Source organism: Pipistrellus kuhlii, unplaced genomic scaffold (assembly GCF_014108245.1).
Source record: "Pipistrellus kuhlii isolate mPipKuh1 unplaced genomic scaffold, mPipKuh1.p scaffold_m20_p_17, whole genome shotgun sequence".
Taxonomy (NCBI): domain Eukaryota; kingdom Metazoa; phylum Chordata; class Mammalia; order Chiroptera; family Vespertilionidae; genus Pipistrellus; species Pipistrellus kuhlii.
In genome coordinates, this window is record NW_023425482.1 from 3,553,673 (window position 1) to 3,572,244 (window position 18,572).

Below are 18,572 nucleotides of genomic sequence, written 5' to 3' on the forward strand. Positions count from 1 at the left end.
AATGATCCAGTGGGAAAGGGACTTGGCATCTTCCTCCTTCCTGGTGAGGCTTTGCTTTCTGGTGGGGAGCGGTGACCCCAGGGGCTGGGCAGGACTGGAGGGGGATCAGGAAACAGGTGAGGACAGAGTGGGGGAATTTTTTTTTTTTTTAAGTGGATTGCTTTTAGCGTTTTTAAAAAAAGAGTAGTTTTAAGGTATATTTAAGTTCAAAGATGTCATCATGGAATTACATGATTATAACTTCTAATTATGTGTGGTGTTTGGGACAGAGGATCACAGGGCATGGAATTGCAGGAGGAGGCAGGGCCTGGGAATCACTAGATCTCAGTCCTAGGGCCCGGGAACCCGACTGCCACCCCCACAAAATTGCTCTATAGTCTTCTGTGAGTTGCTGCCTCTTTTTGGGACTTCATTTCCTCCCTGAATTGTTTCTCTGAGCAGGAGGAGGTCAGGGCTACCGCACCATCTGGAGGAAATGAGCGACGGAGAGCACCTGTGAGGGTTAGGTTCCCAAGCCTTCCAGAACAGGTTCTCCGGCGGGAGATGTGCTCAGGAAAGAGCAGATAGCCAGGGAGCCATGACAAGATCCAGAGTGGGATGTTTTTTAGATGCAGCTTCTGTGGATAAGAGAATAATGGGTGTGAAATTAGGTGAATCACTGGTTTACAACGAGAAACATGTCTTTTGAAAAGGAGACCTTGTAATGATCATTGTGCTATATCATACCAGTCCAAAGAATGTAAAAAAGAGGGTGCCACGCTGGCCCGGTGCCTAGGCTGGTTGGATCATCAGAAGGTTGCGGGTTCGATTCCTGGTCTGGACTTATTCTTAGGTTTTGGGTTCAACCCTTGTTCGGGCGTGTACCGGAGGCAACAGTTTGATGTTTATCTTTCTCCCCATCTCTCTCAAATCAATAAAAACATATTCTTGTGGGAGGATTAAATAAAATAAATATTTAATTTATTAAATAAATAAATAAAAGGTGCTAGCACTGAACCCTTCCTGATCTGTGGTAGAAGCTAATTTGGCCTAAAAAAAGTCTCCTTGAATGATAGGTAGAGGAGAAGCCTCTGACAATGGTGGGATCTAGAGTGGGGAGGAGGCAGCATCACAAACCTTCACATCCCTCCTCCTCCCCCACCTGGGAAGGATTCAAGGCTCCAAGGGGATGGGTCCAAATACCAGGAGGGACATCACCACTACCCAGCAAAGATGGAGCTGCCGAGCCCCCATGACTAGCCCTAACCCTAGTCGGCTATGGCCCCGCAGAAGGCTTCCGCACACGTGTATAACATTAAATCACACCCCCTGAGACGAATGGAAGGAAGCCTCTGGGTGTGGAGGTTGTTGGGGGAGGTTGTGCTTACTGAATGCTTGGGAAGAGAGTCAGGGATCCATCCAAGTGGTTTATGCAGGACCAGATGTGTGAGATTCATGTCACAGAAAAGACCACCCTGACAGCTGAGGTGTTGGCTGATGGGAGATGGGGGAGAGGCAGTGGTGGAGCGAGGCATGGGGAGTTAGAGTTTGGGGCCTGGAGTTAGACCCTTGGATCTCCATTGTCTTTGCCCTTCCTACTCTGATATGGACTGGTGATGGTTTTTCAGGCAGTTATGTAACGTGCTGTGCAAACACAGCCTCCTCATCCATCCTTCCCACCAGCCTGCACCCCTAACAGACTGAAGGCAGTGACCCAGTGGGGAGGTTGAAATGACGAGGGCCTGCCTGAGCAACAGCAGAGTCAGCAGGGAAGGGAAGAACTAATGGGTGGGATATGGTTGGGAGGTCTGCTTAGGTGTCTCAGCGGATGGTCCTCTGCCTCACTGACGTGGGGACCCAGGAGGCTGCTATTGGGGAGGTGGACTTTAGGCCTCCATGTAGTGGTTCCAGTGGGAGTTACACTAAGGACTTGGCAGCCCCAAGAGCACCCTGGCTGGGGATGTGGCTTTGGGGCCACTCGTGTGGGATATTGTGAAAAAGGACCCAGGACAGAGGGTATAGTACCTCCACTTGAGGGACAGGCAGAGAGATGGGAGGCAATTCAGGAGGGTAGCAGCAGTGTTAGGAAGCTGAGAAAGTATTTTAAAAAAAGGTTTTTTTGTGTTTGTTTCAGAGAGGAAAGGAAAGGCAGAGAGAGATAGAAACATCAATGATGAAAGAATCGTTGATTGGAGCCTCCTGCAGGCCCCTTACTGGGGATGAACCCACATGGTTCACAGGTCGAAGCTTAACGGAGCCATACAGGCTGGGCTGAGAGAGTCTTCCCCCCCCCCCCTTAAATATATTTTATTGATTTTTTACAGAGAGGAAGGGTGAGAGATAGTTAGAAACATCGAAGAGAGAGAAACATTGATCAGCCGCCTCCTGCACACTCCCTACTGGTACATACCCTTGACTGGAATTGAACCTGGGACCCTTCAGTCTGCAAGCCGACACTCTATCCACTGAGTCAAACCGGTTTGGGCTGAGAGTCTTTTTAGTGGAGAAGAAGTGAGGATGACAAGTCAGAAGACTTAGTCTTTTAGGATTGAGTCCTTGGGGGTTGTTAGTAAACGAGAGTTGGGGCCAAAGAGTCCATGTGGCAGTTGCAGGAGAGAAGGGCAGAGACGATAGTTGTTGCAGGGAGATGGGGTTAAGGAGCGAAGGAGGCAGGTTTGTTTCAGAATGAGAAGTCTAGAGCCTTTTTAAAGCCGAGTGAAGGTGAAGAAGTTGGGTAGGGTGGGTTTGTTGAAGATTCAAGGGGAAGAGAGAAGCGGTGGAGGGGTCCCAGGAGGCCAGTCGGGATTCGAGGATTGGAAATAGCTGCTGTGGGTGGGTGAGCCAGCCAGGAGTAGCGAGGACCCTCCAGACTGGAGATGTAGTCAGGGCATCATACAGGCTGCCCCAAGCAGGCTCCCCATCCTGTTTTTGGAATTTTGTGCACTCTTACAGGACCAAATCAATTTCTACTGAAGTCGAGTTTCTCTTTCATCCTGTTCTCTCTCTTAAAAAAAAAAAAAAAATAAAAAAAAAAAATATATATATATACATATATATATATATATATATATATATACACACACACACACACACACACACTATATATATATATATATATATGTAATTGATTTCAGAGAGGAAGACAGAGTTAGAATCATCTGTGATAAAAGAGAATTATTGATTGGCAGCCTCCTGCACCCCCCCTACTGGGGATAGAGCTGGCAACACAGGCATGTGCCCTGTTTCATAGGTCAGTGCTCAGCCACTGAGCCCCACCAGTTGGGCCATCCTGTTCTCTTTATCCTGCCTTTCCTCCCCTTCTTCTTTTCTTGAAAATGCCATTCTCCATTCATTCCAAAGCATTTATTGAGTGACAGCTCGGGGCCTGACAGCGGTCAGCTTCTGGGGCATACTCGACCCTGATTCAAATATGCCTGCTGTTCACAGTGGGTCTCATTTCGTGGGGTGCTGAGCCGTGAGGGGAGTTGGTGCTTTGTCCCATAGCTTGGCCCATGCTTGGCCAGGAATCGGCTGTTTGCTTTAGAACAGAGATCAAAAAGTGGGATGTGGGGGGTCCACAAACCATAGCTTTGTGTGTCTCGTACGTACAATGAAGATTAATTGCCTAAAGACCCACTGCTGGCTGGGCCTGGTCCCTGAATGTGTGAGACAGTCATTGGCAGAGAGGGAAGCCAGGGTCTTCTTGGAGTTTTACAGGACTTGGCTGTACAGAACCGAAGGACACGAACACAACTTGGCCCCAGGTCAGGCATGGGCACCCCTCAGCAACCTGGGCTGACAGCATGCGGGTCTTTGGATTAAAAACAAAAAAGTTGCCCTGGCCCAGTAGCTCAGTTGATTAGAGCATCTTCCCAATATTCCAAGGTTGTGTGTCCTATCCCCGGTCAGGGCACATATAAGAAGCAACCAATGAATTCATAAGTAAGTGGAACAATAATTTATGTTTCTCTCTCTCTCTCCCTCCCTCCCTCTCTCCTTCCCTCCCTCCCTAAAATCAGTAAGTAAATATAAAAAATAAATAAAAACCAGAACACTTTCTGATCTATCACAATATATTTCTCTCTTCTCTGACTTCTCACTTTTTCCTTTCTTTACATAAATTCACATAAAGGTACAGCTCTGTAAGATTGTATTACAAATTACTTTCTTAAGAGAAAGACCAGTGGAAATGGAATGTTTTCTTTTCCCCCCTAAACATATATATATATTTTAATTTAATTTAATTTAATTTAATTTTTTTAATATATTTTATTGATTTTTTTTTGCCCCCCTCCCTCCCTCCCTCCCACACATCCCCTCCCTCCCCAGAGTTTTGTGTCCATTGGTTAAACATATATTTTAATGCTCATCCTAATGAAAGTCTTTGAGGAATGTGTGCTCTGGCTTACGTTAACGCAGAGTAAAGCAAGTTTTTAGCGCACTGCATCCTGCGAGCAGGGCCAGCTCCCGGGCTCCCAGGTGTTGTAGTCTTAAAGCCTGAAGGAAAACCTGTTCTTGGCCAAGAGAAAGCCAGCTGGAGGGAAATGAGAGAAAGCTGTTCCCGGGACTACTGAAAGGGCCTGAATGAGCAGAGCGCTCACAAAGTGCCGATTGTCAGTCCTTATCTCTGCCTCTGCCTCCTTGGGGAACGCTAATGACCCAAAATGAATTTAGCTCCCTTGTTTTTACTCTGGAGCTGGAGGAGAAGTTGTTTCTTATTCACAGAACCTCCAGACTGGAGAGGGCCCCAAGGTTCACAGTGTCCTGGTTTATGGTCGGTCTTGTTTCCTCTGGGCCTCCTGGAGGCTCCGGCACTGAAGGCAGAAGCTCCTCCCAGTTCTTTCCCTGACCACTCCTCTCTGGGGGGTAATTTAATGTTATACAGGAGTGTGGGGAAGCCTTCTGCTGGGCCAGGCCATGTCAGCTCCAGCTTTGCTGGGTAGTGGTGATGTCCCTCCAGGCCCCTTGGAGCCTTGAATCCTTTCCCAGGTGGGAGAGGAGGAGGGATATGAAGGTTTGTGATGCTGCCCCCTCCCCACCCTAGACCCCACCATTGTCAGAGACAAGGTCCTAAAGCTGGGCTGCATGCACCCAGGCTGGCCATGGCCTCGGGGAGGGCCTAACGGCACTGGTGCACACTGGAGGCCCAGAGGGTGTGTCTGACAAATACCTTCTCACACTCTGGGATCCTGCCAGGAGGGGTCCCCTGGCAGAAATAGACTTTTCATGGTGACTCAGAGGAGAGTCACTGTAAATGTCCCTTACTTCCTGGGGCTATTTGGGTGCGTTCCAAGACACCACCTGATGAGACCAGGTATTGGCTTTGGGCTGATCACTTCCGCGTTTGGCTCAGGTACCAGAGTCTCATGACTCAAAGGCTACCCTGGAGGTGGCCACAGAGGACAGTGAAACTGCAGGTGCAGCGGCCAGAGGACGGAGTGTGTGCCACCGCGGACAGCAAGGGGTGCCAGCGCACATGAGGTCTCTCGCCTGCAGCCCCAGCGATGGGGGGAGATACAAGTCTTTCTGGCCTTTCCGGTCAGACCCACAAGTTCACTATGGCCATATGTCTTCAGGAGGCCCAGAGTTCAAATTGGATTGTCAGAAGAGAAAAGGCAGGTGATTGAAAGCCATTTCAGAAGTAGTTTCTTTTTCTTCAATATTATTTGTATTATAAGAGGAGCATAAATTGTTGTAAAATTACAGAAGTGTACAAAATCACACTCGACTAGAAATATCCCAGTCCTCACCCCACACAGTCACCTCCTAGATAAGGACTATTAACTGCTGGTGACTACATCCTATTTGGTTGAAATAAGCAGGTCATTCGTTGGGTGTAGAAATACATTTGATGCATGGAAATTTTGTGATTGAAACCCTTTGCTATTTGTTCAGCTTGTTGGAAAACACCTGAGCTGCACACAGTAGGTGTTTATGAAGATTTGTAGAACTGACTGAAGGGAGCCTCTAGCTGAAGGTTATGGCTGAGTGTTGATTCATATTGTGGGTGAGTGGGATGGCATGCTGGGAGGCAGCTGAACCCAGGCTGCAGTCCTGGTGGAGATCCGGGAGGGCGGGGGGGCTCTTTCCAAGTGCTAGATTCATTTTTTAATTGTTATGGATGTGCAAAAGCTGGATTCTGTTCACCCAGCCTGTCCTGAATCTCTAGCGTGGTGAAGAGTTAAATGAAACGTTTTTGTATATTGCAGGGTATTGCATGCTATTTCTGTGCTTTCTGGCTAACAGCTTCTGGCTAACTCGTAAACGAACAGTTCCGTTTCCAGAGTTTGGTGTTTGAGTGAGTGAGGAATTATGTAACTAGGAAGGAGTGAGGAAGGCAGAGAACATATCTGCGCTAGAGAAGCAGCAGAAAGCACCTGCTCCCTATGCCCTGAGGGTCTCCAGCCAGGAGATTGTGCACTGTAATTCCTCACTCCGTCCGTCTTCTGACTTAGGGACCCCAAGCTCACACTGTGTCCTCAGTTTGCTGGAAACACGTCTGTGTGCATGGGCTTTTTCCTGTAGCTGTGGGTAAGGACCCCCTAGTTCTCCAGATAGAAGGTGCCAGGTGCCAGGTCCTGCCCAGAGCAGGCTCCCAGTCTGGGAGGAAAGACTGATGCATTCTTTCTGTGTCCGCCTTCCCGGTGGCCTGGCCTACCCACCTCTTCAGTGCCAGTCTCTGCTGGTGTAAGCTAAGTATCCTTCCCTTCCTTTCAAATCAAGCGTCTGCAGTGTTTGCCTAGGTTGTCCTGCTCTTCAGTACTTGTTTCCAGCTGAACAATCTGACTGTACATAAGGGCATGCCGGACAAGTAGACTTTTCACTCTAGGTCAGGGGTGGATATGTCCTGCCAAGGCAACCACAGGCGGGACTTGAAATTCAATAAATCTAGGAGCATTTTCATAGCAACATAATTTTTAAGTTGATAATTGTGTGTGGCTGGCAAATGATGTTATAAATATCCAAAAGGCCTTTGGCAGAAAAAAAGGATCCCCAGCCTTGCTCTAGGTAAGGGGTCGGCAAACTCACTAGTCAACGGAGCCAAATATCAACAGTACAACGATTGAAATTTTTTTTGAGAGCTGAAAACTGACTTCTTTTTAAAAAATATATATATTTTATTGATTTTTTACAGAGAGGAAGGGAGAAGGATAGAGAGTTAGAAACATTGATGAGAGAGAATCATCGATCAGCTGCCTCTTGCACCCCCCCCACTGGGGATGTGCCCGCAACCAACGTACATGCCCTTGACCGGAATCGAACTCCGACCCTTCAGTCTGCAGGCTGATGCTCTATCCACTGAGCCAAACCGGTTTCGGCCGAAAACCGACTTCTGTGCATGGGCCATGAAGTTTCAATCGCATTGTACCTGCGCTCTTTGTGGAAGAGCCACACTCAAGGGGCCAAAGAGCCGCAGTTTATCTAGACCACTGCTCTAGGTGAACTTATTCTCAGCACTGTTTTAGTTGTGGGCGCCAGAAAAGTCCAATCCAAAATGGCTTAGGCAGATACACACCTGTGAACCATCCCTACAATGGAATTCTACTCACACTAAAAAGAAACAAACCAGATATGTGCACCAACACCGATGAATCTCAAACATTGGGCAAAGTAAGTCAGATGCAAAAGAATACACACTGTATGATTCCATTAATACGAAGTTCTAGAACAGGCAAAAGAATATGGTGATAGAAATGTTTAATTTTTTTATACAATACATTTGTCCAAACTCAATGAACTATGTACTTAAAATATATGTATCTTATTTTATGTAAATTATTATACCTCACTTTCAAAAGTGAATGCATTGCCTCCGGTAACAGAAGTCTAGAGGAATGGCTTGACCTGGGGCTCAAATGTTGCCATCAAGATTCAGCTTCTCAGCTCTGCTCCCAGGGGTTGGCTTTATTTCTGGGGAGACAGTTCCTTGCTGTGGTAAGGGGGCTATAGCACTGCCCACCTCACATCCTCCTGGGTTCACAACTGATACTGAAAAGGAAACCTGAAGGGTACCGATGGTCCTGTGTCAGCTGCTCACCCTGAACCAATCTCAGGGCTGGGGCCTTTGATTTTCCAGATGGCCAGGCATGAGTCAGATGTTCTTCCCCTTGGAAAGGAGGTGTGGAGTACGGTTTTACCATCCTCGGCTGTGAGGAGGGAGGGTGGGACATAGGTCACTGTGCCAAAGGATGTGCAGTGATGCTGGACAGCCCTCAGCCAGGGAGCATGTGAAGGAGATGGCAGGTGAGCTGTCCCAGCATTTCCCACACACGCTCAGGCTGCTCACAGCCCATCTTAGAGTGCCAGGAAAGACTCGGGCTCAAGTCCCATGCCCGCCCTCACTGCCTCTAATAACCCCATGGGCATTTCTGGTGTTTCTAGCAGGCCCTGGCATTCTTACTTGTCAGTAAGAAGTAATGTCATTTGGGTCTGATTACTCAGTCAAATCTAATCCTAAACATTCCTATGTCTTATCTAGAAACTTGACCTCACATCTGTGGGCTGGTTAGGATGTAGCAATTCCAGGCCAGCCAGAAGTTGGGTAAAGTGTAGGAGCAAGAAAACTTCTTATCTATGAGCTGGAATGGCTGCTTATCTTAGCTCTGGGAATGTACGTAAAGGAATTAGTCATTAAAGCTTCTCTGTCAAATGGAACACAGCTTTGATGAACCATGTAATTTTGAGTCAGATTCAACTATCCCTTCATAGTAATTTTAGGAAGTGGCAAGGAAAGAGGCTGGCAATTAATGTAGCCCTTTAATGTTAAGTTAGCTTAATATTAAAGCTATTTTAACCAAATCTGAAAAAAGAACTAGTTTTTTTATTTTTATTTTAAATCAGGGGCTATTTAAGACTTTGTTAATTTTAAGATGATTGCAACTCAGATTCTGAATCTCTAATTTGAAATAGGAGGGCTGTGTAGGCAACCCGCTGGGAAGTGAAAATGAGAAATCTTTGTAGAAGGAGACAAGTCATTCATTTCTTAAAAAAAAATTATATATATATATATATATATTATTGATTTTTTTACAGAGAGGAAGAGAGAGGGATAGAGAGTTAGAATGAAAGAGAATCATCTATCAGCTGCCGATTGCACACACCCTACTGTGGATGTGCCCGCAACCAAGGTACATGCCCTTGACTGGAATTGAACCCGGGACCTTTCAGTCTGCAGCCCCACACTCTATCCATTGAGCCAAATCGGTTTCGGCACGTCATTCATTCGTGAGTTAATAGTCCAAAGGCCACTGGTACAGGGATTCTCTGAGTAGGTTGGGGCTGTAGATAAACCACTCTCCCGCCTTCTAGTGGAGGCCAGGTGTGTGCAGAGCTGCCTGGCAGTGACACAGCTGGAGGAAAAGGGCAGTCTTCTCACCAGTGCTGCCTGCGGGCCACTCCCTGGGAGCGACCACAGCGCTATCAGTGGGCAGGACCTCAAGATAAGCTTCAAACAGGAAAGGAGCCTTCCTCAGATCCCAGGGCTTCTACTTGCTGGGTGGGAAGAATACCTTAGGTTAGAATGAAACTTATTTGGATCTTAAACTTTTCAGAATGAAACATTTAATCCAAATATCCCAAGAAATAATGGACAAAGAACACAGATAATTCACCAACAAAGGAATTCAAGTGATCAATAATATACGGGGGGGAAAAAGCTTCCCTTCACTAATAATAAATGCAAATTGAAAGAAGAGGATACCTGTTTTTGCATATCAACTTGGCAAATATTAAAAATAATATTTTTTAATTCTATAAATAAGTTGAGACAGATAACCCATTTTTAAAAATGGGCAAATTACCTAAATTGATATTTCTCCAAAGAAGACATACAATTGGCTAAAATATGTTCAAATCATGAACCATCAAGGAAATGCAGATCAAAACCACAGTGAGATAAAGTATGGTTATAATAGAAATGATAAACAGCAAGTACAGGCAGTCCCTGGGTTACGTCAGACTCCACCTACGTCGTTTCGTGGTTACGTCGCCATCTCCCATTTTTTTATTTAAAAAAAGTTCTGTCATTTTGACATATGTACATATGTGCTTTATGGTTTTTATTATTTTTTTAAATATGCCGAGGCTGGTTTGGCTCAATGGATAGAGCGTCGGCTTGGGGACTGAAAGGTCCTGGGTTCGATTCCAGTCAAGGGCATGTACCTTGGTTGCGGGCATATCCCCAATAGGGGGTGTGCAAGAGGCAGCTGATCGATGACTCTCTCATCAATGTTTCTAACTCTCTCCTTTCCTCTCTGTACAAAATCAATAAAATATATTTAAAAAAATATTCACTAATCTCTTTAAAAAAATATCTATATATTTTATTGATTTTTTTACAGAGAGGAAGGGAGAGAGATAGAGAGCTAGAAACGTCGATGAGAGAGAAACATTGACCAGCTGCCTCTTGCACACCCCCTACCGGGGATGTGCCTGCAACCAATGTACATGGCCCTGACAGGAACTGAACCTGGGACCTTTCAGTCCGCAGACTGACGCTCTACCACTGAGCCAAACCAGTTTCGGCGGTTTTTATTATTTATTGACCACAAGTAAAGGTCAGGAATTGTTATCTTTCTTTTGAACTTTTTTCACTGTCTCACTTCATTACTGCTGTGTCTGTGCTCCATGCGAGTGACGTGGGTGCTTATGTAGGTGGGTTCCAATTTACGGCGATGCGTTACATCGGGCCGTAGGAACGGATCTCTGACGTAACCCGAGGACCCGCTGTATTGGTGAGGATATGGGCCAGTTATAACCCTCCTCTACTGTTGGTGGGAATGTAAAATAGTATGATCACTTTGGAAAATAGTTTGACAGTGCCTCAAGTGGTAAACGTGGAATTAGCCACATGACACAGCAGTTTCCCTCCAGGATACATTGCCAAGAGAAAGGAAACATCACCACGCGGAAAGTTACACACACATAAGCAGCCCTATTCACAAGAGCCAAAGAGTGACAGCACCCCCCAAATGTCCATCAGCTGGCGAATGGGTAAATAAATGGGGTGCATCCATACAGGGATGTAGTAGGGACAAAAAGGACTGACACATGCTAGGTACATGGATGAACCTAGAAGCCTATTACAAAGACCACATTTTGTATGATGGCATTGCTATGAAATGTCCAGAATAAGCAAATATATGCAGGCAGGAGGTAGATTGGTGGTTGCCTCTGACTAGGGAGAGGGGACAAAGGACAGGGAGGGAGTGCTTTTCTCTCCTAGAAGATAATGGGGTCTAGTGTGTGGGGCCCTTAAAGAGGTTACACCCCATCACCTGCCCTAGAAATGTTCTTAAAGAAAAACTTGAAGTTTATGAAGCTACCTGTTCACCAATATGCATTAATTACTTATCGCAGATGCTTGGAAACTGTTCAACTATAAGGACATGGTAAATCCTAAAAAGGAGGCAGCCTGATATTTTAGGGTATCCCCCCCTTCCTCTTTCTCTAAAATCAATAAAAATTTTTTTAAGGAGGCAGTATTATACAATCATTAAAATAATTGTTTTGAGGAACACTTCATAATAAAGGCAATTTTCACGATAGAGTGTGAAGTGAGAAAGCATGGTAACCTTCTGGTGCCCTGTGCGGAACTCCTGAGGCTGCTGCCCTTAGGGAGGCCTGCCTGCAAGGTTGGCTCCCTCGTGGCCTGGCGACTAGAAACCTGGCCCTTGGAGGGTTGCCTCCTTCCCCAAACTGATAAGGCTGCTTACTGTGCCTAGACTGGTGATAAAAGCCGTGTGGCTGAGTGAACACCTCTCTCCTGGGAGCCTGGAGCTTTGGTCCGTGCTAGGCAGAAGGTGCCTTTGTGACCAGCCCCCCATAAAACCCCTAGGTGTTGATTCTCAGATGGGCCAACCTGGGCAGAGCCATCGCATACATGTTGCTGGGAGAAGAGAGTGCTCTTGTGACCACATGGGAGAGAGAGAGAGAGCACCAAGAAGCCTGATTCCTCTGTCTTTTCCTCTGTGACCCATCTGTGCATCCTTACCAAGCTGCTGTCATAATCTTAACCATGAGTGTAACTACATGCCAAGTCCGTGAGTCCTAGTGAATCTCCAAACCAGGACCCCTGACACAGCCACTAATGTGGAAAATAACATGTATGTAAAATACACGGGGAGAAAAGAAACCAATTTACAGTGGCTGGTTGTAGTATATTATAAGTGACTTTTATTTTCTTTATATAATAGTTTACATATTTTTCATTTTGTTACTTTTGTTTTTAGAGAAGTTTAATTTTAAAATCCTTTTCTGTTCTATTAAATGTTGTCATCAGTTTTAGAGTGGCTGACCTCTGACTGGGGCATCTCTCCTTTTCCCTCAGGGCTGTAACCCCCTTGCACAAACTGGCCGCAGCAAACTGCAGAATCAGAGGGCTGCCTTGAACCAGCAGATCCTGAAAGCCGTGCGGATGAGGACAGGAGCGGAAAACCTTCTGAAGTAGGTGTCTGTGGGCTCCATGGCCTCCCCTGAGGCCTGCCATCGATTCCTAAACTCCTGGGCCTGCCCAGCTTTCTCTCCAGTTCTCGGTTTTAGCTTTGGGTTTCCTTCGCATTCCTGGCACCTGGAGCAGGCCCTTTCTCGGCTAGAGCTTGGTTGTGTTAGAGCCAAGTTTTTTACCTAGCCTGCATGTGTTTGGGAATAGAGGGACACTGGAGGATGGTCCCATTGTCGTATTCATGTTTCTTTTCCCTGCTTTCTGTGGGACTTGTCTACTTTCCCTATGTATGCCTCGCACTTGAATCACTACTTGGCAATTGTGTGTTAAATGTACAAAGGTAAGGAAGGCAAAAAGGAGGGAGTGGAGGTATTTCCATTGCCAGTGTCCATCCCTCTAATGAGAGGGGCCCCGTTCAGCCCAATATGCTTGGGGCACTCATTATTATGCTCTGCTGGTAAAATAGTTACTTATCAAGCATATCAAGCATGGAACTCAGTGAAGCCCTACGCGTGTCACAGGCAGCTCCAAGCCCTCCCCACCCCTTCAGCACAGTGCAGGGACGTGTGCCAGCTTCCTCTTCTGAACTTCCTTCAGCGTTGTAGGGGTAGTAACTCCTGTCCACTGCGTGCTGCCTCCGCACTGGGTAGTAGAGGCAGGCACCGTGCCTGCCGGCCTGGGAAGGGAGACCCATGCCTCCTGGAGCCTCAGAAGGAGATATGGAGTGCTTGTAGGAACGTGGAGCCTGGGAACCTGGCAGAGAACCCCGAAACCTGGCAGGATACGGCTTATGGGTGTTTTCAGTGGGTCAGCCTTAGGGAGCCCAAGTAGCTCAGAGGTTTGGGGAAAATAAATACACCAAACTGGGTTTCTATAAAGGAACCACAATACTCTGGTAGTCACAGGTATGCATATTGATGGGATCAACTCCACCTGGGGGCCACTCATCTGAGCTCTAATAAACATTTCTGACCATGAATTTGGACTAAAATTCTACATCAAATTTCTGATGGGGAAGAGGTGCATGACAGCATGCCTTGTGTTTATTTTAAAGGATTTGTACAAATGCTTTTGTGTATGCACAGACTATTTCCAAAAGGATGAAAAGAGAAGCTGTTACTAGAGCTGGCTCTTGGGAGCAAGGCCAGTGTTGGGGGGTGGGAGTATAGGTGACTCTCCTTTTCATTTTACTCCCGTCAGTGTTTGAACGCTCATTTATGAAGTACGTGAATTACTTTCATTCATTCTTTATTATGGGTTACTGCAAAGGCCCAGGAGAATATTATATACAACCCCGGAACCTGCCAGGATTCAGGAGCGACAGTGCTGTGCCTGTGTTTTGTTACTCAAGGACTAGCCCCAGGACACACATCCCGAGATGGCCAAGTGTCTGGGAACCTCTTCTGTAGCTACTTCCATAACAGGGTAGAAGGGAGATTATTACTGGAGGGGACTGGGAAGATATTGTAGTGTTTCACCTTTTAAAATGGCTGACGGTGCCCCCATCCCCAGAAAAGTCTGGGAATTGTCAGGTCCACAGGACTATGGACCAATGTGGCCAGTGCCGCTCGGGAGAGACCCCTGTTTCCAGGAGTGGCTGCTGTGTGCTGGGCTTGCTGTGCTGGGCAGGCCGCAGGCACAGGCCCCGGGATGATGCCGAGGCTGCTGGTTTTGGTTGACACTTTGACAAGCCAGTTCTGCAGCCGAGGGGACAAGTGGGCAGCCCTGCCCCGTGGCTTTCCCAGAAGCAGGCTGCAGTTGCTCTCTTTGCCTGCTCACTCACCCCACAAATGGATTTGTTGAGCACCTACTAAGTGCCAGGATAAAGCTGCCAGCAACTCAAATGAGACTGCTTTCATGGCACTTCGTTTCTGGTGGTGGAATCTTAATACCCAAGTAAGCATCTCGTCATGTCAGGAGGAGGCGTTGATGAAAGGGAAATGTGATAGAGGTTGACAAAGGGTCGTCAGGGAGATCCTCTCTCACCAAGAGACTTGGGATTGCTAAGGTGGGAACTAGGGCAGTTTTGTCTGTCTTGGTCTGTTAATAACAGCAAACAGCCTTTCTCAGGCCCAGTGGCCCAGGCTCATTGTCAAGCTGGCAGTTGTAGATCTGGCAGGGTGGGGGTGGAGTGGTATTGTTAATGATTCTCACAGTGACCTAAAGGTTCAAAGTGCCCCTCTGTGGAGAATGTTGTCGGAGGAAACCCTGAAGGTACTTATTAATCTGCCAGCATCAACGGTTTCCCAAAAGCAAAGGGCGTTCAGCCAAGCTCAGCTCTAGCCCCGAGGATTTCCCCGTGTTGCTGAGGAGGTGGCTGCCCCTGCCAGCAAGGGGTAGTTTCAGTTATAAATTGGGCCCCTGCTGTCATGTCTGTTGGCTCTTCTGTTTTCAAGTTCCCACATTATCCATCCCAGCCCCCAGATAAAGGTAGAGCGGTTGGAATATGTTTGAGGGGAGGGCATTTGGGAAAACATCCACCAAAATGCAGAAATGCAAGGGTCCCAGTCCTTAGTTGCATTGGTAAGGGGGCTTCGAAGCTGGGCCGGCACCATAAGGAGCCGGGTTTATACCCCTGCAAAGTCTCCTCTGATCTGTATCAGCCAGGAGCCCATGAACTTCCTGGAGTTTGATTGGGAAGATATTAGATATATATTTTTAATGAGATATCAGGTATTTTTAATGTTCTTTTTCAGGCTAAGCAAGGACAATATTCTCTCTTCCCAGTTCCCTCCCCTCCCTTGAGAAAAGCTGGGTAGAAATGTGATGACATTTCTCTGACACAGTCAGTCTTAGTGAAATTTAAAGCAAGTTGCCAGATAGTTTATATTAATTGGTTCTTTGAACAAGGGTAAGTCATTTAACCTCTTTGGGCTTTATGTTCCCCTCTTATACTGGTTACTGTTGGGCGGAGCAGGGGTGGCCCACTCTGAGGCCTACAGGGGCCTCATGGGCATGACAAAGGGTGAAGGGTTGGGACTGGTGCTGCGGTAAAACCATGGCGAAGTGCAGGGCAGATGCTCTTTGGAGGGGCAGCTGCAATTTGCCCTGTGTGGAGGGCAGGGCCAGGGTTGCCAGGTCTTCAGATTCCCCCCAAGATTCTAAAGCAGTGTTTCCCAAAGTGTGGTACGGGAAGAGTTTGGTGGGGGTACGCGTTGCACCAGAGTTTGGTGGGGATATGCACTGCACCGTGCTTAGCTGCGCCCAATTCTACATTCTCATGAGTAGGAGGGGTACTCAGCGTTACGAAAATTATAGAAGGGGTACACATATGTCAAAAGTTTGGGAAACACTGTTATAAAGATCTGATTTTTTTGTGTTTAATCCTCTAATAGTTGAATTTTTACATATTGGCAACTAGCTGAAGGGACGATGGGGAATAAACATCCTTGGAGTCAAGCAAACAAGACCCACAAACCTCTAGTTTGTGACCTCCAGCCCAAAGGGTCATGAAGTTCTGGGCCAGGGTGACCCGGGTGGCTTTGGCTGTGAGGAGAGTGACTTGAGGTAAGGGACTGCTCACACTGTCCGTTCTGAGGGGGCTGGCGCGTGTCTCTGCAGTGGGGTGTGCAAGCTCTCCATGGCCTTCAGTGCCTGCCCTAATCCTGAGACCTGCCTTCTAACACTGAGAGATGAGCTGGAGGCCCATCTCCTGGCTGCTCGGCTGACCTGCTGCCTTAGCCTTGTGCCTACATGACAGCACCAGGCAGACAAAACTGCCTGAGTTTACCTGAACCCCTGGCTGAGCAGGATGTGGGGTCAGATGGACTAAGGCCAACCTGCTCCAATAAGGCCTTGGAAGCTGGTGCAAGCCTCTGGTGCCTGTTCCTCGAAGGACAATTTTATTGAAGGACCTTGGAGAGGGGAAATGACACAAAGGCAAATGGAGATATATGGGTCAGAATGCAAATTCACATGCATTTAAAAAACAAACCATGGGGATGTTAAGGAAATGTTGGACTTGGGACAAGAAGCCATAATCACACAGGGACTCTTCTGGTGGAAAAGGCCTCAGAAACTCCAACTTGAGGAAACCATGTGCAGATGTGGTCAGTAGCCTCAGGAAATAATTGAATGTGGCTTTCCTTCCCCTGTTCACACGTGGCGGGTTGATCACTGTCTTAGACAAAGGAAGTGGCACACCTTCTAACTCCGGACGTTTGTAGTATGTGCGTGCGCTTTATGAAAACCCATGGGAGCGGGCCTTCCCTGGTGGTCAGGGCGGCCTGGAGACTCCGGGCAGGAAAGGGCTGAAACGCCTGCTGCCTCATCCATGGGCCTCAAGGCCTCTTGGCTGTACCCAGACCACAGGGCCTCAGAGGAGGGACACACCCAAGGGAAGCTGAGAAAAGCCATGTTCTAACGAGAAGGCCCGTAGAAGCCATTCTTTTCCATCTGGAAAGGCAGCTCAGATATCGAGGAGACCAAGGCTCTGGTCTTACTTCCTAACTTCAGTCTAGTCAACTGATTCTGTTCTTATCTATTGCCCCAAGCTATTCCCCCAGCCTGGATCCAGGAGCTGAACACATGCACCATATTGAATTGGTGTGCCTTCTTTGAAAAGCCCCTTTCCATGAGTGAATCAGTGAAAAATCATTATCTGTACAAGAAACAGCTCAAACTCTATAGTTGATTTCTGAATCATTAGTATACCCCAGTGATTTTCAACCAGTGTGCTGAAAGACTTTTTAAAGCATGCAATACCTCAGTATGTAGTCAGGGACACTGACCTCTTTTCCAACTTTTATCAACATATTTTTATTGATTTCAGAGAGGAAGGAAGAGGGAGAGAGATAGAAACACCAATGGTGAGAGAGAATCATTGATTGGCTGTCTCCTACACACCCCAAACTGGGGATTGAGCCCACAACCTGGGCATGTGCCTTTGACTGGAATTGAACCTGGGATCCTTAAATCCACAGGCCAAAGCTCTATCCACTGAGGCAAAGCAGCTAGGGCCTCTTTTTCGACTTTGATTATTAAATAAAAAAATGACAATAGCCAACACAACAATAGCTGTCTAGTGTGAATGCCCTGTTTCTAACCATAAATATATGTCATATAATAAAGTTGGATCTTATTATGTTGCATAGTAAGGCTACATCTGATTGGTTAATCCTTGGTTTCCCCCAATCCTTATATACAAGTATAGGCATCAGATTTTCTCTTTTATGAATCTTTACTTGAGGATCTTTTTCCATTGATTTTTAGAGAGAGTGGAAAAGAGAGAGACAGAGAGAAACATGTGTGAGAAACACATCAATTGGTTGCCTCCTGCACATGCCCTGATCAGGGCCTGGGCCAGGAGGAGCCTGCAACCGAAGTACATGCCCTTGACCAAATCAAACCCAGGACCCTTCAATCCACAGGCCAACGCTCTATCCACTGAGCAAAACCGGCTTGGGGTAGGCACCAGATTTTTTAAAAAGTCATTTGGAAGCAAAAAGATAGGTAATTAAAAAAAATCAATAAAAATTATACCTTTTTTGTCATATTGGCAATATATATATATACATATATATATATATATATATACATATATATACATGTATATATATATTTGTATATATATGTATATATATTTTTGTATGCCACAGAATTTTAGTAATTAGTTTATGTGTGCCAGGAGAAGAAAAGGGTTGAAAATTGCTGGTGTACCCAAAGGTCAGCATTGTGGAAACCAAATCCTGCCTAGCCACCAACACTTTGGAGAGTAACCCACACAAAGAGCAGTTCATTGATTTGTTGCAAATTCTAATTCCCAAATTGTTGCCAAATCAAGAGGGAGGAGATGTGGCAAATATGCAGAGGTAGAAAAATTGATGGCAGAGAGGATATGTAACCTCCATGCCCCACCTTGGTCTATGGGTCCCTTCCATCTGGCTGTTCCTGAGTTGTACTCTAAAATAAACCACAGTAAATCTAAGTAATGTGTTTTTCCTGAGTTCTGTGAGTTCTAGTGCAGTGGTCGGCAAACTCATTAGTCAACAGAGCCAAATATCAACAGTACAACGATTGAAATTTCTTTTCTTTTTTTTAATATATATATTTATTGATTTTTTACAGGGAGGAAGGGAGAGAGATAGAGAGCTAGAAACATCGATGTGAAAGAAACAACGACCAGCCGCCTCCTGCACACCCCCCACCGGGG

General features: G+C 46.5%; 1 protein-coding gene across 3 annotated transcripts in view; it reads left to right on the forward strand.

Moving 5' to 3' along the window:
* RHPN2 (rhophilin Rho GTPase binding protein 2) overlaps nt 1-18,572 on the forward strand; it is a 55,126-nt gene that overhangs the window by 1,056 nt on the left and 35,498 nt on the right. For all 3 annotated transcript variants that reach the window (XM_036440614.2, XM_036440615.2, XM_045582577.1), the window contains exon 2: nt 12,308-12,423. In XM_036440614.2, coding sequence (XP_036296507.1) covers nt 12,308-12,423 — 116 coding nt within the window. The remainder of the gene's footprint in view (nt 1-12,307; nt 12,424-18,572) is intronic.